Genomic DNA, 21,076 nt, shown 5'->3' on the forward strand with positions numbered 1-21,076 from the left:
CAGTGCCCATCTTCCTCTTGAAGAAATTGGTGCTGCCAGGAGGAGTTGTGTCTCATAGTCATGAAAAGTCCTAAGTTCTTAAACATTTTAAATGCCATATTCTGAAGGTCTTTGAAAGGTTTGAAGAATGCCCATCCATCTAAAGTACATATCTGTCCATCTAGAAAATATGACTACAAGCTTGACTATTACAGATGATTATCTATTAACATATATTCTTCTTCTTCTTCTTCTTCTTCTTCTTCTTCTTCTTCTTCTTCTTCTTCTTTTTAGTTTTTTGAGCTAGGGTTTCTCTGTAGCTTTGGAGCTTGTCCTGTAATTTGCTCTGTAGTTCAGGCTGGCCTTGAACTCACAGTGATCCGCCTGTCTCTGCCTCCCAAGTGCTGGGATTAAAGGTGTGTGCCACCACCGCCTGGCTAACATATATTTCTTAATTATACATTACATTTTTAAATGAGTTATACAAACACAATACCTTAATCAAGAGCAAAAATACATATACACAGTATAACAATATTGACCTTAAATTTGCATCAATAAACCAAGATCCATACCAACGCAAATCTCTATAGCATATGCCCCTTGAAATATAAACAAACATTTATAAACAATATTTGGGAATTTGAGCATAGTTCTCTACAAACCGTTTCCTGTTTTTTGTTGAATGAAGTAATTTTTGAGGGTGTTCACAGCAACTTTTCAGGGTATCTTGGTCCATCAAACCACATTAGCCTGGAATGAATCCACAGGTTCTCATCCTCTGTGGAAACAAAAGAAGAACCTATTTTCCAAAGCAATATATCCTTAGATTCATATTTTAAAATCAAGATACCTTTAAAGTATATATGTTGGTCACTTAGCTCCTTCACGATCAAAAAATTCAAGGAAAACACAATAATACACATCATCCAGACTGTGTATTTTCCTGGGATTACAGGAGTGCACCACCACCGCCCAGCTTGTTTTATGTGTATATTTTTAACAGATTTTTTAAAATTTATTTATTATGTATACAATATTCTGTCTGTGTGTATGTCTGCAGGCCAGAAGAGGGCACCAGGCCTCATTACAGATGGTTGTGAGCCACCATGTGGTTGCCGGGAATTGAACTCAGGACCTTTGGAAGAGCAGGCAATGCTCTTAACCTCTGAGCCATCTCTCCAGCCCCCAGATTTTTTTTTTTTTTTTACTCGCTAGTTTTATGTCAACTTGACACAGCTAGAGTGACCAGAGAGGGAGGAGCCTCAGATGAAATATGCCTCCATGAGATCAGGCTGTGGGTAAGTCTGCAGTGTAGGTGATTCACGGGGGAGGGCCCAGTCCATTACAGGTTGTGCCATCCCTGGGCAGGTGGTCCTGGACTGCACAAGAAAGCAGGCTGAGAAAGCTAAGAGGAGAAAACCAGTAAGCAGCTCTCTTCTGCGGCATGATAGATGTATGTACATGTGAATGCAGGTGCCCAAGTCAGGTCCCCTGGAGTTAAGGAGAGGTTGTAAACCACCTTATGTGCGCGCTGGGAACTGAACTCAGGTATGCACTCTTAACAACTGAGGCATCTCTCCAGCTTCATGTTTGCTTTATTAAAAAAAAAAAAATGTGTGTGCCAGGCGACAGTGGCACAAGTTTTTAATTCTAGCACTTGGGAGACAGGGGCAGGCAGATCTATGAGTTCGAGGCCAGCCTGGTCTACACAGTGAGTTCCAGGACAGCCAGAGCTACACAGAGAAACCAAATCTCAAAAACCAAAGAAAGAAAGAAGGGGGGGAAGAGTTGTGTGCCAGTATGCTCACTTGTGTGTGCATGAGTGGAGGTCGGAGGTTGACTCTGAGTATCTTCCTTTCTTTGGAGACAGGCTTGCTCCCTGAACCTGGAGCTTTGGCTAGACCGTGCAGCTGTGAGCTCTAGAGATCTTGCTGACTACTCCTCCCCAATGCTGGGGTTATGGATGCTGAAGATCCACTCAGGGGGTGTTGGGCTGGGGGAAGAGTCTACCTGGCTCAGACACCTGAACGGCTGGTATAAAGAAGTGACCGATGCTAGATAAAGGTTAAGACATAAGAAGCTAATGAGACAGGGTCTAGTTTGGCGACTTAAAGTAGACAGAACTGTCTCTTAGAAAATGGAGAGCCAAATGACCTCAAAAAGTGGTTTTCTCCAAAGTATACAATTAGAAATAAACCCAGCAGAAAAGCTAACTCCAAATTATTCCTAATTAGTTCCTTCTATAGTAACTATTAATTTTCCGCAGCCTTATATTTACAGCCCGCTTGAAATTTCGAAACACAGCCATTCTAACACATTGCTGGCGGCGGAAATGGTCTCAGTATTGCAACCGGAAACAAACTGACCACTACACAAACGCCACCTAACGACGGGCTAGAGCACAGGCAAACCCTGAAAAGCAGCCCAATCGGAAGGGGCCTGGCTTTCCGGGGAAATTTTGACGGAGAATGAAATGAGAGCGAGGAAGAACTGGCCACTTTTCTCGGTCGCCGATTTGGCACGGCATCCCCTCAGGCCCTCTATTGCGCAGGCGCAGTTCTACTACGCTCAGCAACAAGAACACGTAAGCAAAGGCAGGAGCCGGTTCTGCTTTCATTGCACCTACTATTTTACAGGGTAAAACCGTTGGCTCTTGATTTGTAAACTACATTTCCCAGCAGGCACCACTTTCATACAGATAATAGATTTGGTTCAGGGATAGGGTAAAGACAACTTTAGGGAGATGACGTATAAACAGGAAATAAGTTGATTATGATGTTTGAGCGCCTCAGTTCAGAGAGCCCCAGTGGCCTAATGGATAAGGCATTGGCCTCCTAAGCCAGGGATTGTGGGTTCGAGTCCCATCTGGGGTGGTATATTTTTTTCTTGTACCTTCCTTCTAGTTAAAACGCGAGCATTGAGTCAAATTTATTATTCATTTTGTTTTATGTATTTATTTTTGAGACAGGAGCTCACTACATAGCTCTGGTTGTCCTGGAACAAACTATGTAGAGACCAGACTGGTCTTGAATTCACAGAAATCTGCCTTTCTCTGCCTCCCGAGTGCTGGGATTAAAGGCATGCGACACCATCACCCAGCCATTTTGTTTTAAAACTAGAGACACTGGTGTTTGCTAGTAAAGCTGAGGGGCTGCGGTTTGCCACATCAAGATACAAGCCCATTTTCTTCCCCGGGGCTGCGGGTGTCACGAAGTTTGGAGGTCGATGCGTTTAGTTTTGACATCCCTGGAAGAAATGGGTTAGACCTTTTTCACATGACCTGAGTCAAATCCACACTGTCTCCTGCCAGCCGCTTTTCTCCTGAATGTCAGCGGCCACCGACTAATGGACGTCCGAAGCGACGCCGTCCGAAGGTCCTCCGGGAGTCGCTACCTTTACGGTTCTCTTCCCAGCGCGCCCCTGGCGTGTCGCTCGCTCGCAGGCGGACGGTAGACGGCGCTGTGGCGCGCACAGGAGCGGCCGTCCCAGCGAGCGCGGCTTCGCGAGGAACCTGGCTCGCCAAGGACAGGAGAATGGCGGCCCTGGGGTCCCCGGCGCGCACTCTGAGAGGCCTTCTGCGGGAGCTGCGCTACCTGAACGCGGCCACCGGGCGACCGTATCGCGACACTGCGGCCTACCGGTACCTGGTGAAGGCCTTCCGAGCACATCGGGTACGGAAGCCGCGTCCGGGTCTCGGGAAGGGCAGACGAGGGTGGGTCTGGGCAGGGTGATGGCGACGTCTTGGGGAAAACGTGTCTGAGCTGACCTGTCCTCCACCTGCGGTTCTCACCACGTAACCCAGGCCCTGGGCTAGCCTGTGCCTCCAGTCCCCCTACTGACCCCAAAGCCACGTGGGGTGCACCTTCTTAGGGACTTCGTATTTGCCATCCCCCAGGGTGGAGCTGTCTCTGACGATTTCATTGGTTTGTCTGGTACATGGGTATGGGATTAAGGGACGGGCATTGTACAAAGTAGGCCCCAGGGGTCCTTACCCTTAAAGGCACAAGGGCACAAACATCCCCTCTCCTCACACTTTCCACATTAAGTTTTTATAGGAAGCAATGTTTTTGTGTGGCGGGAGTGTGTGTGTGTGTGTGTGTGTGTGTGTGTGTGTGTGTGAGAGAGAGAGAGAGAGAGAGAGAGAGAGAGAGAGAGAGAATTTCACTATTAAATTAGCCGACCTGGAATTTGCTATGTAGACCAGACTGACCTTGAACTCAGGTCTCCCCTGTCTCCTGAGCTCAAGGATTAAAGGAAGGCACGGGCCAGACAAAGACAATTTTTAAGATAATGAAGTAGGGAATATTGGCATATGTTTTATTTATGTAATATTTTGTTCACCATTGAGAAAAGCAATGACTTGTATAAAGAGATTGCACTACTAGCTAATTACCTTGCTATCTAACAAGATGCATTTTTTAAAAGATTATTATGTATATAGTGTTTCTGTCTGCATGCATAGCTGCACGCCAGAAGAGGGCATCAGACTTCACTATAGGTGGCTGTTAGCCCCCTTGTAGTTGCTGGGAATTGAACTCAGGATTTCTGGAAGAAAAGCCGGTACTCTTGACCTCTGAGCCACCTATAGTCCCACGTTAAAGGTTTCCCCGCTGTAACAAACATAAATACACAGAATGCGATCCTTAGGTACCACTGTGAAATCCACACTCCATTTCCTCTTAGTAGGAAAGGAAGGTGGTTCATTTCCCAAGTCAGTTCTCTGCCTTTGGACAGCTAAGGCTCAGGATAGTTACCTGTATAAGAATAAGCAGAACTAGAATTTAGGAGAAGAAAATCTAATGTCCTTGAGCTTCATCTTACCGCTGAATTTGAACAATGGAAAACCTTAGAACTAAAAGCTGCTTAGCTTTTAGAAAGTCATAATGTTAGGGACTGTGTGTATTAAGAACTTGGACCAAAAATTAAGAGTAAGATTGCACCTGCCAGTGGTGACATACGCCTTTCATCCCCGCACGCAGACTCCTGAGTTTGAGGCCAGTCTGGTCTAGAGTTGAATTCCAGGACAGCCATAGTTTCACAGTGAATCCTTGTCTCAAAACACAACAAAACAGAACAGTAACAGCAAAACTCCTCAGAAAAACATCAACAATTCATGCTCACAACTCCACGGCTGGCCAGGCTGTGGTGGCACACATCTTTAATCCCAGCACTCGGGAGACAGAGGCAGGCGGATCTACAGAGCAACTTCCAGGACAGCTAGTACTGTTACACAGAGAAACCCTGTCTGGAAAAAGCAAAAACAAACAAACTAACAAAAAAACAAAACTCTAGGGCTGACCCACATCTTTAACCCAAGCACTTCTGAAACATAGGCAGGCAGATACCTGAGTTCAGGCCAACCTGATCTATGAAAAACGTTACAAGCCAACCAGAGCTTCCCTGTCTCAAGAAAATAGCAAACAAAACAAAACACCAACAACAAAAACAAGCCTCAGAAATGTCAAGTCTGATGGTAAGAGGCGGCAGGAAAGTACTTGTCTGAGGCCACTAGAAATTCAACTCTAGGTGGTGGCACATGCCTTTGATCCCAGGATTTGGGAGGCAGAGGCAAGCAGATCTCTGTGAGTTTGAGGCCAGCCTGCCTACAGGAATAGTTCCAGGACAGCCAAGATTACACAGAGAAACTCTCTCTCAAAAAACAGAAACCGAAACAAAACAAAAAAGAAATTCCATGCTATTTCTAAGCGAATGCATATAGACTATGGGGAATGATTTCTATTTCCTCCTGGCTCAGGGCTGACAGAAGCTTTCTGTGCTCATCTTTTCTGTTGCCTAGGGAGAAGGATGAAATTATTCTTTTTACATCACACCTGCAGCTTCCCCTCCCTCCACTCCTCCCAGTCCTCCTAACCTCCCATCTCTTCCAGATCCACTCACAGCCCTGTCTCCCCACAGAAAAGAGCGGGACTACCAGGGTCACCAGCTGAACATGGCACAAGATACAATAAGATCAGGCACAAACCCTCATGTCAAGGCTGGGCAAGGCGACCCAGTAGGAGGAAAAGCTACCTTCATCTTTTAATGTATTTATATATCTACTTTTTGGGGTGGTGTGCATGCCAAACATGTGGGGGCTGGAGAACAATTTGTAGGGAGTCAGTTCTCTTTCTCTACTGTGTGGGTTCTGGGGGACTGAACTCAGGGCATCAGGTTTAGCAGCAAGTATTCTTACCTACTGACTGTGAATTTCTTTTTTCTTTCTTTTTTTGTGTGTTTTTGTTTGTTTTTTTGTTTGTCTTTTTTTTTTTTTTTCTGAGATAGGGTTTCTCTTTGCGTAGTCTAGGCTGCCCTGGAACTCACTCTGTACACCACGCTGGCCTGGAACTCACAGAAACCCACCTGCCTCTGCCTCCTGAGTGCTGGGATTAAAGGTGTGCGCCAGCCACCACACCTGGTTTCTTACAGTGATTTTTCAAGTCAGCTAGTATACATAGTGAGACCATTTTCTCAAAAAGCAGTCATACACACACACACACACCAAGTTTGACAATGTGATTATGGTGTCACATACCTGCAAATCTCAGCATTTGTAAAACCCTTTTTTGAAGAAGATGGAATTACAGGCCAGTCCATGCTACATAGTAAGACCTTGTCTCTAAAAACATTCCGATTCTAGCAGGTGAGTGCTGCTGGTAATACATTAGATACTACATGCTTGAGTTGTCTAATTTTTTTTTAAGTTTTATTTTGTTTGTTTGTTTTTTTGTTTGTTTTGAGGCAGGGTTTCTCTGTCTAACAGCTCTGGTTGCCCTAGAACTCTCTTTGTAGACCAGGCTGGCCTCAAACTCATGGAGCTCCACCAGCCTCTGCCTCCCAAGTGCTGGGATTAACGGTTTATGCCACTAATGCCAGGCTTGAGTTTTCATATTTTAACTGTGGATATTCACAGGGGTAAAACACATCCCCATTCATGCACAATTTCTTGATGTTCCCACTCCTTTTTCACAACCTTGGAAACCCAAACAGTTAAGGGTAGAGTACTAAAACTCAAGTATTATGAAGAACAAGCATGCTATTGAGTTACTCTAGGCATTGATATGGACGTTTTAGCTTGTTCACGTCATTAGAATCCAGATTTTCCAGATGGCTAAATTGTACAAACAAGTTTAATATAAAAACATACTTCATATATATATATATATATATGTATATATATTCACAAACGCATACACATAGATACATATATATGATCTTCATGTTGCTACTGTTGAGTACAAAGCCATTATTTTTGAGATAAGTTTCTGATTTTGTAGTAAAAGGTGTTAGGTTTCAGGAAGTCCCTATATCCAGAAATGGGCTACAGAGAGGTTTTTGTACATTATATAAAAGCCAGTATTCCTCAGGAACTTGTGAAACGGGGTTTTCTACCCCACAAAGGAGTCATTTCCCTTGCTCTTGGAAGGTGGGACTTGTTCTCCATTTGATTGCATCTGTGATTGCACATCAAGGTCCCTGCTAGCCTTTGCCCTTTCACAGTCCCTACTCATAAGTACTTGTACATTTCCAAGCCCCTGCACTAGCTAGCATCCTGGCCCTGCTAACTGCCCCCTCCCCCAGGCATGTTCCAGCTCTCTGTTCCCTTCCCCGAGCTATTCATTCTCCTTCCAACCCACTATCTCTTGCTCTCTCATGGCCCTGGCCACCATGTTCAGCCCACTGCATCTTCTTCTCTGCTATGGACTCTTCTAGATGAATATTTTCTCTTTTTCACAATAAAAATGATACAGTAAGTCCAGTGATGGCGGTGAATGGCTGCATAGGTAGGCTTGATAGTTCCAGGCCAGCCTGGTCTACTCAGACAGAGATCTAACTGCCTCTGCCTCCTTGAATGTTGGGATTAAAGGTGTGGGCCACCACCACCAGGCTGCTGTTAATTTTCTTGGTGTTGGGAGCTTGAATTACAAATAAAAACATGTAGTAGGGGGCAGACCCGAGGCATGTATGTTCTTTATGTGGCAGAACAACAAGAGTGCTCCTATGAAGGCACTAACTATACATACAAGCATGTTTGTATTTTCTGTTTACATTGTAGAAAAGCTCATGTATTAACTCTTCCCCTGTGGGTTTGTGGAAACTTTAGAGTGTTAACAGACGTCTGACTTTGTTAATTACTTTTTAGGTCACCAGCGAGAAGTTATGCCGAGCCCAACATGAACTTCACTTCCAAGCGGCCACCTATCTCTGCCTCTTGCGTAGCATCCGGCAGCATGTAGCTCTTCATCAGGAATTTCATGGCAAGGGTGAGCGTTCAGTGGAGGAGTCTGCTGGTTTGGTGGGCCTCCAGTTGCCCCGTCAGCCTGGAGGGAAGGGCTGGGAGCCATGATGGAGAGAGCCCTCAGATGTCCCTTCATTCAAGAATTTAACCATTTCTACCAATATGTATTTATCATTAAATATTTTTTAAACTGTTTTTTTGTTGTTTAGTCCTGTATTTTTTTGTTTCCTGAGTGGCTAGGGAAATAAAACTGGAGGGGTCTGCAAATGAATTTGCTGAACTTTTTTACATTGGATTAATTGATTTTGTGGGTGTCGGTGCTCTGCACATGAAGGTTCATGTGGAGGCCAGAGGTTGACAAGAGGATGCCATCCTCAAGTGCTTCTCCACCTTACTTCTTTTTTTTTTAATATTTATTTATTTACTTATTTATTATATATACAATATTCTGTTTTGCTTGTATGCCTGCAGGCCAGAAGAGGGCACCAGACCTCATTACAGATGGTTGTGAGCCACCATGTGGTTGCTGGGAATTGAACTCAGAACCTTTGGAAGAGCAGTCAGTGCTCTTAACCTCTGAGCCATCTCTCCAGCCCTCCACCTTACTTCTTGAGACAGTATCTCTCACTGAATAGAGCTCACTATTTTCGGTCCAGAGACTGACTAGCACGTCCTCAGGACCATCTCTGCTTCCCAGCTTGGGGATTAGAAGCTTCCACTAACATGACTGTTAATGAGGGTGCCAGGGACATGTGCAAACTAACCAGGGAGCCTATCCCATCGGCCCTGATGGACTTGGTCTAATTTTATAACCCAGGGTTCTTTTTTCTCTTCTTTCTTCTTCTTCCTCCTCCTTTTCTTCTTCTTTTTTTAAAGTAATAAATGGAGATGGGCTCAGTGGTCAGGAGTGAGATGAGTTTGGTGTCTAGCCCCCATGTCAGGTACTAACAACTGTATAACTCTAGTTTCAAGGGATCTAGCACCTCTGCTCTCTACAGGACCTGCACTCATGTGCACATACTCATACACATAGACATATTTTTGAAGACATATTTTATGAATGAATGCTATCTGCATGTACACGTTTACGCCAGAAGAGTTCATCAGATCCCATTATAGATGGTTGTGAGCTTCCAAGTGGTTGCTGAGACTTGAACTCAGGACATCTGGAAGATCAATCTGTGCTCTTAACCACCAAGTCATCTGTCCTGCCTCCACATATACATAATCTAAAAATAATTTTTTGTTTTACTTTTGCTTATTTTTGAGATTGGGTCTCATGATGTAGTTCTGATTGGCCTGGAACTTGCTATGTAAGCCAGGTGAACCTTGAACTCAGGGACCTGCCTGCCTCTGCCTCCAGAGTGCTGGAATTAAAGTACCACCATGCTGAGCTCTGAACATAAATATTTTATTTATTTCTTTAAAATATTTATTTATTTACTTACTTATTTACTTATTTGTTTATACAATATTCTGTCTGTGTGTATGCCTGCAGGCCAGAAGAGGGCACTAGACCTCATTACAGATGGCTGTGAGCCACCATGTGGTTGCCGGATATTGAACTCAGGACCCTTGGAAGAGCAGGCAATGATCTTAACCACTGAGCCATCTCTCCAGCCCCGAATATAAATATTTTAAAATATAAAAAAAAATAAGTAATGCAGGCCTAATGTCTTAAGGAATTATTTGGGTGTTTTTGTTTGTTTTATTTTTTTGAGACAGGGTTTCTCTGTGTAGATTTAGAGCCTGTCCTGGAACTTGCAGGCTAGCCTTGAGCTCTTAGGAATTCACCTGCCTCAGCTTCTCGAGAACTGGGACTAAAGGCAAGTGCTACCACTGCCCGGCAGTTTCCTAAGGAATTCTTTTTGTTGTTGTTGTTGTTTTAAAAACAGCTTTGGGGCCTGTCCTGGAACTCACTCCATAGACCAGGCTGGCCTTGAACTCAGAGGTCTCTCTGCCTCCCCAGTGCTGGGATTAAAGGCGTATGCCAAAACCGCCCAGCTAAAAAATTCCATAATTTTTTTGTTTTGTTTTTCGAGACAGGGTTTCCTTGTATAGCCCTGGCTGTCCTGGAACTAGCTCTTGTAAACCAGGCTGGCCTCAAACTCAAAGAGATCTCCCTGCCTCTGCCTCCCTCCCGAGTGCTGGGATTAAAGGCGTGCGCCACCACCACACAGGTGTGCATCTTTCAAAACTTTTATTTTCTTACTGTATGATTTGTATGAGTGCAGGTGTTTGTGTACCACCATGCAGGTAGAAAGGTAAGAGGACAATTTTAGGGAGTCAGTTTTCTCCTTCCACAGTGGGATCCAGGGACTTGAACTCATGTTCTTATTCTTATGCTTCAAGTGATTTTACCTACTTGCTGGTCTACTGTGTCTTTTATAAAAGTACACAACTGTAACCAGGTGGCGACGGCAGTGTATTCCTTAAATCCCAGCACTTGGGAGGCAGAGAGGAGTGGATCTCTGTGAGTTTGAGACCAGCCTGGACTACAGAGCAAGTTCCAGGACAGACGCCAAAGCTACAGAGAAACCCTGTCTTGGGGGAAAAAAGGACCCAACTGTGATGTGTTAGGGTCCTGACAAGAAACAGATGGAATAAGCCTGAGAAGAGTTAAAAGGGATGTGTGAAGATTTGGGAAGAATTAAGTGATGTCAAGCAGTAAGCTAACGACAGTGGGAGGTATTACTTCCTTAGGCCTGAGAAGCAATGGCTCCTAAGGATGATAGCCACAGCTGAACCCCAGCCCATAGATGTCCAGGAAGAGGGCAACATCTACCGCCTACTACTGTCAACTTGCTCTTCCTTTTAAACTGCACTTGAACCAATGTTCCTAATGCGTTTGGCTAACCAATACAAAACTTGGCCTGTTTGGTATAGGTCTCCTTGCTCTCCAAATGTATTCTGCCACTTCTGCATCTTCTAGTTCCTCCTTATTCCTCTATCTTCACCTTGTCTGCCTCAATTCAAGCACTAATAATCCTTTTTTTCTGATAAAAATTATTTACTGACAATTCTTTACTACAATACTGAAGATAAAGCCGGGCGGTGGTGGCGCACGCCTTTAATTCCAGCACTCGGGAGGCAGAGGCAGGTGGATCTCTGTGAGTTCGAGACCAGCCTGGTCTACAAGAGCTAGTTCCAGGACAGGCTCCAAAACCACAGGGAAACCCTGTCTCGAAAAACCAAAAAAAAAAAAAAAAAAAATACAATACTGAAGATATACAATACAGATTTTTCAGAAGCTGCTAGGTAGTGGTGGCACACACCTTTAATTCCAGTTGTAGGGAGGCAGAGGCAGGTGGATCTCTGTGTGTTCAAGGCCAACTTGGTCTACAAGAGCTAGCTAGGCCCAGGACAGACTCTAAAACTACAAAGAAACCCTGTTTCGAAAAACAAAACAAAACAAAAAAGAATTTTGAGAAGCCAATACCAGAAGAATAAAGAGAAACTGAGCCAGTAACGGGGAACATATAAATTTAATGTTACTGAGTACAAGTTCCTATGCTGTTTTTAGAAGTCACGTGAAGGTTAAATGCCTTAAGTATCTTAAAATTCAATTTTCCTAGTACATAGAAAGGAATTTTAACTTTTAGTATTTCTTTCTAGTATCAATCCCAATGAAACCAATTTACTAAACTAGTTTAGCATTTCAGGAAAATGTATAATTAAAAATTTTTTGACTGAATAGTTCATAGAAGAAATTATATTTATGCAACTGCATGATATTTCTGATATAAATAATAATTTGCATTCACAAATAAATATTTTACTCTAGTCAAAATAATCCCAGCACTTGGGAGACAGAGGCAGGCAGATCTCTGTGAGTTCGAAGCCAACCTGGTCTACAAGAGATAGTTCCAGGACAGACTCCAAAGCTACAGAGAAACCCTGTCTCGAAAAACCAAAAAAAGAAAAAAAAAAAGAAAAAGAAAAAAAGTGTAGAAATAATAGACTACTGAACCAGATGGTGATGGCACACCTTTAATCCCAGCACTTGGGAGGCAGAGATAGGTAGATCTCTACAAATTTGAGGCCAGCCTGGTCTACAGAGTGAGTTTCAGGACAGCTAGAACTACACAGAGAAAACCTGTGTCAAAAAAACCAAAAGGAAGCCGGGCCGTGGTGGCGCACGCCTTCTGTGAGTTCGAGACCAGCCTGGTCTACAAGAGCTAGTTCCAGGAGCAGGCTCCAAAAAAACGACAGAGAAACCCTGTCTCGAAAACCAAAAAAAAAAAAAAACCCAAAAGGAAAGAAAGAAATATATATTACTAAAATTATAATTTTTACCTGATTTAAAAAATATGACAGTTTCACAAATTTGCATGTCCTCTTTGTGCAGGGCCATGCTAATCCTCTCTGTATTGTTCAATTGCAGTGTAAGTGCTACAGAAGCAAGGAAGTGCTGGGATTAAAGGTGTGGCCACCACCACCAGGCTGCTCTTAGTTTTCTTGGTGTTGGGAGTTTGAATTATAAATAAAAACATGTATAATGAATCAGATGTTCGCCTTCTACAATTTTGTGGAGGGGAAAGAAACCAATGCACTTTTGAACTATAAACAAGTTAATTTAGGCTAATTTGTTATGTACAGAATTTTTTCTTTCTTTCTTGTGGTACTGGGGATTGAACCCAGGACCGTACGAGTACTAAACCAGTACTCTACCCTTTTGTTTTTATTTTGAAAGGGGGAACACACACGCAGACACACACACACACTCTTTCTGTTTTTTTTTTTTTTTGTTGTTGTTGTTTTGTTTTTTTATGGCAGGGTTTTTCTTTGTAGCCCTGTCTTGGAACTCACTCTGTAGGCCAGGCTGGCCTAAGAGAGCTGCCCGTCTCTACCTCCGAAGTGCTGGGACTAAAGCGTGTGCCACCACTGCCCAGCTGTCTTTCTTATTTTTTCTTCCTTTTTTGATTTTTTCTTTTCTTTTCTTGTTGGGACCAATTGAGTCCTGGCCTTCAGCTGCTCTTCCCTATCTAGAGCCTTCTAATTGAAGTTACTAAAAGCTGTGCCTTACCTAGAAGATCAGAGGCTGGGATTTTCACCTGTTGGCCATTGACGGCTGTGTATTTAAGCCTCAATGGTGCTATTCCATACTACAAAAAGGAAGAGAAAAAAGAAAGAAAACTAGGGGCTGGAGAGATGGCTCAGCGGTTAAGAGCACTGACTGCTCTTCCAGAGGACCCGGATTCGATTCCCAGCACCCACATGGCAGCTCACAACTGTCTGAAAATGCAGTTCCATGAGATCTGACACCTTCACACAAACAAACATAATAAAGTTAAATAAATAAATAAATAAAAGTTTAAAAAAAAAGAAAGAAAACTAAAACAACACAGGATTTAATAGTGCCTGGGCTCTCAGAGAAATATTCCATAAAAGAAAGATAGGAACTACACTCACTTGCATAGGATTCCTTTAAAGTAATATTCATAGCCCAAAAAATGTAACAAAGCCATAAAGCATTCACAAAGGAAAAGGTTTTTTTTTTTAAATATTTATTTATTTATTATGTATACAATATTCTGTCTGTGTGTATGTCTGCAGACCAGAAGAGGGCACCAGACCTCATTCCAGATGGTTGTGAGCCACCATGTGGTTGCCGGGAGTTGTGCCGGGAATTGAACTCAGGACCTTTGGAAGAGCAGGCAATGCTCTTAACCACTGAGCCATCTCTCCAGCCCCAAAGGAAAAGGTTTGATTAATAGAAGCCTGTTCAGCCAGGCGGTGGTGGCGCATGCCTTTAATCCCAGCACTCGGGAGGCAGAGGCAGGCGGATCTCTGTGAGTTCGAGACCAGCCTGGTCTACAAGAGCTAGTTCCAGGACAGGCTCCAAAACCACAGAGAAACCCTGTCTCGAAAAACCAAAAAAAATAAATAAATAAATAAAATAAATAAATAAATATATATATATATATACATACATACATGCCTGTTCTATCACCATATTGCTTAAAGCAGTTCCAGCTGTATAGTTTGAGGAATAGAAAGATGAATACAAAGAACTAGTTTGGCTCACTGATCAATACAAGGGGGTTCCTTACCAGGTTTCACACAGTGCTTTCCGCTTGACTGGGACTCACCAGGAGGCTCATCAAGAGAACGACAGGTGTCATTCTCAGGCCCATCACAGGATCCTTTCTCATCATTTTCCACAGCCCGAACATATCGCTCTGGTACCCAAATGGGCTTATCCGTTCCTGGAGGGAAAACACAAACAGCTCCTCTCACCCTAGCCAACAGGGGCGCGGGCTCCTTCCATTGTCCTGTAATAAGTTCTTTCCATCGTACCCATCCTAAGGACTGATAACTTTTATTCCAATGTCTTTCCATGGCTGAGTGACCCTCACAATCCACAGTTAAAAATTTAGAATAAATAAAATAGAAGCCAATTGTGCATTGGGAGAATATACTCCCCCCTATTTATTTTTGTGAAATACTGTTTTATAACCATATGCATTCTTTCTACTATTGCTTGTCCAGCAGGGTTATATGGAATACCTGTAATATGTTTAATATCATTATTTACACAAAAAGTTTGAAATTTTCCACTAGTATATGCAGGCCCATTATCTGTTTTAATAACATTAGGTAAGCCCATATAAGCAAAAGCCAGCAGGCAATGAGTTATCACATCCTTAATTTTCTCTCCACTATGCAACGAAGCAAAAACTACTTTAGAGCAAGTATCAACTGAAACATGCATATATTTAAGCTTTCCAGCTGAGGGTAGGTGGGTAACATCCATCTGCCAAATGTCATTCAGTTTAAGACCACGAGGATTAACTCCAGCAATGGGTGTATTATGAAAAGGAGCACAGGCCGAACATTGAGTGGTTATTTGTAAGGCAGTGGCTCTGGAGAAACCAGTATGGTGCTGCAAAGAACGAGCATTTAAGTGATATATATATATATATATATATATATATATATATATATATATATATATATTTATGGAGTTTAGAAGCCTTTTCTTCAGGGCTGGCAAAAATATTCAGGTATATGCCTCTGCGAGTTGATTTCCCTTGGCCAGGGGTCCAGGTAATTGACTAATATGAGTCTAATATGACTCACAAAAATAGGATCCCGTCTGGACCATAATAAATATTGTTGTTGTATACAGGACATTTTCTTTCTTTCTTTTTTCCAGTTTTTCGAGACAGGGTTTCTCTGTAGCTTTGGAGTCCGTCCTGGGCACCAGCTCTTGTAGACCAGGTTGGTCTTGAACTCACAGAGATCTGCCTGCCTCTGCCTCCTGAGTGCTGGGATTAAAGGCATGCACCACCAGCACCTGGTTTTAATTGTATTTATGTTTGTGTGTTTGAATGTGGGGACCTGGAGTCAATGCTAACTTTCCTGAGTTGGTTCACTCTTTCCCCTGTTGGTCTGGGGATTGAACTCAGGCTGTTAGTCTTGCACAACAAGCACTTTTACCCACCTTCAACACATGTTCCTATCAGTTCAGGCGGGCCTTTGATTCAGAACGATGCCAGAGCACTTTGGAATTTTTTGTTGTTGTTGTTGTTCATCTTGCCTCAGTCTCCCAAGTAGCTGAGATTAGAGGAGGATACCACCACACAGATGGTAATTTCTTTTTCTTTTCTTAAAGATATTTATTTATTTATTTATTATGTATACAATGTTCTGTCTGTGTGTATGCCTGCAGGCCAGAAGAGGGCACCAGACCTCATTACAGATGTTTGTGAGCCACCATGTGGTTGCTGGGAATTGGAAGAGCAGGCAATGCTCTTAACCGCTGAGCCACCTCTCCAGTTCCCTTTTTTGGTTTTTCGAGACAGGGTTTCTCTGTGGCTTTGGAGCCTGTCCTGGAACTAGCTCTGTAGACCAGGCTGGTCTCGAACTCAGAGAGATCCGCTCTTTCTTTCTTTCTAAGGCAAGTTCACTGTAACCTGGATTAGTGGACTCACTATGAGGCCAAGGCTGGCTTTGAATTTCTGATCGTCATGCTTCCTTTTTTTCAAGTGCTACAGACATTTGTCACCAGGATTGGCTTTTTTTTTTTCCTTGCGGGTCAGGGGGAGAGGGGGCTTCGTGGATTCTCAATACAATTGTCATTGAACTCCTAGAAGACGGAAGAAACATGTATACTTCAAAACCCCCAAAATTTAAGTAGCTAACATTAAGGAGTGAGGATAACCTGAAACCTGACTTCTTGGGAGTTGCAGAATAAAAAATTATCTAATACTGCAACAGAATAAACATCTTTTCAAATGAACAAAAATGGAATTTACTAGCAGTCGAAAACAAAAGCAAACTCTGAAGCAGGGGAGGTAAATGTCCATAAAGAATAAGTCTTGCAGGTCATAGAGTATAGCGTCTTCTACCCTTACAACTCTTGGTTACAGGGCGAAAGCTAGTGTAGATAGCAGTGTGAGCCTGGAAGTGTTCCAGTGAAAGCTGATTAGAAACACAGTACCGCTGAGCTGGAATCTCAGCACTTGACAGATGGAGGCAACATGACCATTTCAAGGCTATCCTCCAGTACACAGCAAGTTTAAGGTCAGCCTGGACCCTGTTTTACAAAATTCAAAAGCAGTTAGTCATAGTATTGAACAGTTCTAATCCCAGGACCTAGGACGAAAAGGCAGGTGGATCTCTATGAGTTTGAGGGAAGCCTGGTCTAATGGGTTCCAGGCCAGCCAGGGCTACAAAGTGAGACCCTACTTTAAACTAACCAGTCAACCAACAAAACCAAAAGAGCGACTCTCCCAACCCCAAACCAAACAAGGCAGTGGTGTGTATTCAGTTTCTGGGCAGCGGTTTGCAGAACCTAAAGAAATCTTCAAACAAAAGCAAATGATCCCAAATGGAAAGGCCGAGGTGTCGGAGGGGATGAAAAGGAAAGTGACGATATGACCACTGAATATATAAAACCCAACAGTAGAAGGTGGATGCAGATTAATGATAGAAGGCATGTTCAGCATGCTCAAGACTCTGGATTTGGGGCAGTAAGATGGCTCAACAGGTAAAGACACTTGCCACCAAGCCTGCCAAGCTTTGATTCCTGGGATTCACATGGTAGTAGAGAATCAGCTCTGAAACTGTCCTGATCCCTACACTGTAGCACACAAAATAAATTTTTTGTTTGTTCGTTTGTTTGAGACAGGGTTTCTCTGTCGCTTTGGAGCCTGTCCTGGAACTAGCTCTTGTAGACCAGGCTGACCCTTAGATCCACCTGCTTCTGCCTCCCGAGTGCTGGGATGAAAGGCATGTGTCACCACTGCCGGCAATTTCTTTTTTAATTGGATTTAACCCTACAAACCAAAACACTTGGTAATAAGGCATAGGCAGGCAGATCTCTTTGAGTTTGGTTTAAGTTAGTTCCAGGCCAGTCACAGTTACATGGTGAGGTCATCTCAAAAAAACTCACTAAAATCCCCTCAAACAATTAATTACTCAGTCTTTTAGTGCTTTTTCTAAGAATTCATTTCTCAGGATAATACTGTGTATAATAGTGCATTTTTTCTAGAATATATTTAATTTGTACAGTTTTCTACCATTTTACATCAATTTCCTTCTTAAAAACATTTTTATGCATGAGTGTTTTACCTCAGTGTATGTATGTCCATATATGTATTCATGGCACCTTTAGAGGCCAGAAGACAATATCAGATCTTCTGGCATTAGAGTTAGAGGGTTATGAGCCGCCATGTGGCTGATGGGAACTGAGAACTTGGGTCCTCTGCAGCCAATGCTTTTAATCTCTAAGGCTCTCTTCAGCCCTTTTTGTACAACAATTTTCAAAATCTGCAAGTATTTTGGAATTGTTTAGAATTTAGCGTTTTTGTTTTTTTTTTTTTTTGTTTTGTTTTGTTTTTTGTTTGTTTTTCGAGACAGGGTTTCTCTGTGGTTTTGGAGCCTGTCCTGGAACTAGCTCTTGTAGACCAGGCTGGTCTCGAACTCACAGAGATCCGCCTGCCTCTGCCTCCCGAGTGCTGGGATTAAAGGCGTGTGCCACCACCGCCCGGCTGAATTTAGCGTTTTTGAACCGGACATAGTGGCACACGCCTAACCCTAGTGTAGCTGAGGCCGGATGGCAAGTTTCAGGGCAGCTTGATTGAGCTACACAGTGTAAGGAATAAGTCATTTGGTCCACTGTCAGCATGAGCTGCATTTAGATAAAGCTCGTTATGGAATCAGGGGTACGCAGGAGGCCCTGGGCTCCTGTATTCTCTAATTGGCAGCTGGCTGCCTGTCTGGTCCCTCTTGATTGATCCCAGGGTTGAAAAGTTACAGTACGTTACCCGAGTGGGCTCACAAATCAGAAGAGGAAATCTTGGTCGTCCAGACATTCACTGATTGTTTTGTGTCTTGAACTAAAAGGGTGAGGAATTTGAGGAATGGGCAATATTGGAATTTCGGAAGACTTTTATGTCCCTAAAAAAACACACCCACCTGCTTCTGCCTGCTGGGATTAAAGGCGTGCGCCACCACCACCGCCGGCAATAATTGCTTTTTTTTTTTTTTGCAAATTACTGGATAGCATTACTATAGTTTCTATTGGTCCAGTATGTACTTAATTTGCTGAATGTGTGTGCAATTGTAATGAAACTAAAAAAGAAAGAAAGAAGCAAAAAAAAAAAACCATTTCCCTCCTAAGTATCTAGAAAGTAGTGACTTTTCACCTTAATTTTTTTGGCCAGTTTGTAAAACCAGCACGCAGTCGTGGCCTAGGTATTTCCCGTTGGCTCACTTGGGCCTCACGAGAATGAGTTGTTCTGTCACCCCACCAGGGGTAAGATTAAGAAATCAGCTACCGCAGTTAGCAAGAGTGCAGGGCGCCAGCCTGCCAGGGAGCTACGAGGCTGTCCGGAGGGCCCTGCAGCCGACGCGCCGCTGTGCAATACGGCCTGCCCCAGTTCTCACTTGCAGACTCGAATTTAGACTAGCAGCTTTCAGTTGTCCTGAACGTAGCAATAGGGTCGGGAGGCCTGCTCTCCAGTGTGCTGATTTCGCGTGTTATTTCCTGAACCTGACGTGTCCCAGCTAGGACACAGATAAGGGGCAGTGGCTAAAAGCCGGAGGAAAAGGTTAGGCGTCCTCGGCTCGGCCCGGGCCCTCCTACGGGTTCGCGACACTGGCAGCGTCCGTCCAGAGAGCACCAACCCTGAGAACTTCAGCCGAACTACTTACTCCGACTCGCTCTAAGCTTGGCACTTGCTAATTTGGGGCTGGGCCGCCAGCGCAGCCAGCAGAGAAGGCCTACATGCCACCAGGCAGTCTGCAGCGCAGGACCTGGTCCCGGGGGCCCAGCCGGCTCTAGGGTGGGCGAAAGAGCAACGCTCTCGCGAGACCTGGGCCCAGAGGGGCGGGGCCAGCGCGCGTGCACGCGCCCAGCGGCCGTTAGGGCGGACCTCTTCGCGGGAGGGGCAGGGCGGGGCAAAGCCAGCTGCGTGGCGATTGGCCGAAACCTCACGGGAAACGACTCGGCGCGAGCGACGTGCGCGCTCCCGTCGCGGTGGCGGCGGTGGCGAGCGGCGTCAGAGCTCGCTAGGGGGGGTTGACGGCTTCTGGCGGGTGTCGGTGTCGGGAGGCGGCGAGAGTCGGCGTAAGCCCGTGTCGCGCCTGTCTCAGGAACCTGACGGAGAGCGAGGACGCGAGGGCTTGCTCTCGAGGGTGCTGCCACTTTCCGCGTCCACGCCGTCGTGAGGAGCGCAACCCGGACACTCCCGCGACTTCTCCGTCTCCCCACACGCAGGCCTCGAGGCCGCGGCGGCCACCGAGACAGCGCCGCACCTCCCCCACCCCTTCCTCTCGTTCCCCCCGCCCGCCAGGGCCCGCTCGGCGCCCCACCCCCGTCCGCTCAGTCGCCCGCCCGCTCGCTCCGCCGCCGCCATGTCGGCGCAGGCCCAGATGCGCGCGATGCTGGACCAGCTAATGGGCACCTCCCGGGACGGTAAGTCGCTGCCAGAGCCCTGGGGGTGGGGGAGGGGACGCGGCCCGTGCGGGGGGGAAGGCCTCCGGGGGAGCACCGGGCGCGTGCGTGCGGTGGAGTAAGGGGGCTCCCAGATTGGTAACACGAGGTCCCGGGCTCCCATCCAGACCAATCAGGGCTCGGCAGGCGGGCTTGGGGGCGGTGTCTGTGCGGATTGGCGGGAATGGCTGCCAATGGGGCGAGGCGGGGCCTGGACGCAGAAAGGAGAGTTTGTGCTTTTTTTTTTTTTTTTTTTTTTTTTTGCTGTTGACTTGGCCGGGTGTGGAAGCTCGCAAGGCGGTCTTGCCTAGTGGGGCGGTCAGTTTTGACTGTTCACCGGGGACCGGCGGAGCGCTAAGGCCTCCGCCCCCAGCTCTAGCTTTTTCACCCTGGGCTTTCGGAAAGATCACCCCTCGTCGCCGCCCTCTAGAGTGTGCAGAGAAGCACCTCCTCCCCTGAGTCTCCGAAACCTTTACTAAAACCCCCAGTTCCAGGGACGCCTCGTCGAGCCCTACAGAATCAACCTTTTTTTCCTTTCTCGCTCTCTCTTTTTTTTTTTTTTTTGGTGGAAAATCTGACCCAAACCATGGTTTCTTAAGGTGGGCGTGTTTGACCCCATTTTGTAAGTAGGAAAGTGTTTAGGCCTATTTTTTCCCGAGAGACTTCCATTTTGTTAGACAATTTAATAGAAGCTTTCTTAGTAAATATTGACAGATTTTACGTGTGCCCTTAACACAGCTACTTTGGAAATCTGAGGCTTACCGAAGTAGAATTGAAGGAAACAAAGGGCTTTTAAAAATGCAGTTAGGTTAGAATTTTTATATTGCGTTATCTACGCATTGAATTATTCTTTGTTTTAGATAATTTCTAAAGTGATGAAATGTTGCTTTTGGGTGATAATTAGTATTGTACTT

General features: G+C 44.8%; 2 protein-coding genes, 1 non-coding gene and 1 pseudogene across 7 annotated transcripts in view; 3 read left to right on the top strand and 1 right to left on the bottom strand.

Annotated features, from left to right (window-relative positions):
- Positions 1-2,440: 2,440 nt before the first annotated feature.
- Positions 2,441-8,413, top strand: Fmc1 (formation of mitochondrial complex V assembly factor 1 homolog). Of its 2 annotated transcripts, none has more exons than XM_041675761.1 (3): positions 2,441-2,566; positions 3,396-3,653; positions 8,123-8,413. In XM_041675761.1, the coding sequence occupies exons 1-3, from the start codon at positions 2,456-2,458 to the stop codon at positions 8,324-8,326; spliced, it is 573 nt and encodes a 190-aa protein (XP_041531695.1). In that variant the 5' UTR covers positions 2,441-2,455; the 3' UTR covers positions 8,327-8,413. The 2 variants fall into 2 exon arrangements, with proteins under 2 accessions (XP_041531695.1, XP_041531696.1); XM_041675762.1 differs by having other exon boundaries at positions 2,445-2,566; positions 3,293-3,653.
- On the top strand, positions 2,783-2,855 carry Trnar-ccu. Its single transcript has one exon. It is a non-coding gene; the product is annotated as a tRNA-Arg (tRNA).
- A 4,108-nt stretch (positions 8,414-12,521) lies between the features above and the next one.
- LOC121463547 lies at positions 12,522-12,622 on the bottom strand (annotated as a pseudogene).
- A 7,075-nt stretch (positions 12,623-19,697) lies between these two features.
- The window catches only part of LOC121463502 (putative RNA-binding protein Luc7-like 2), a 58,439-nt gene continuing 57,060 nt past the window's right edge, over positions 19,698-21,076 (top strand). For 2 of the 4 annotated variants that reach the window (XM_041675756.1, XM_041675758.1), the window contains exon 1: positions 19,698-20,144. In XM_041675756.1, the coding sequence (XP_041531690.1) occupies positions 20,084-20,144 (61 nt within the window). In that variant the 5' untranslated portion in view covers positions 19,698-20,083. The remainder of the gene's footprint in view (positions 20,145-21,076) is intronic. The other 2 variants (XM_041675759.1, XM_041675757.1) reach the window with 2 other exon arrangements.

The sequence above is a fragment of the Microtus oregoni genome, unplaced genomic scaffold (genome assembly GCF_018167655.1).
Source record: "Microtus oregoni isolate MIOR12 unplaced genomic scaffold, Mior012 000026F_ref0000081, whole genome shotgun sequence".
Classification (NCBI taxonomy): domain Eukaryota; kingdom Metazoa; phylum Chordata; class Mammalia; order Rodentia; family Cricetidae; genus Microtus; species Microtus oregoni.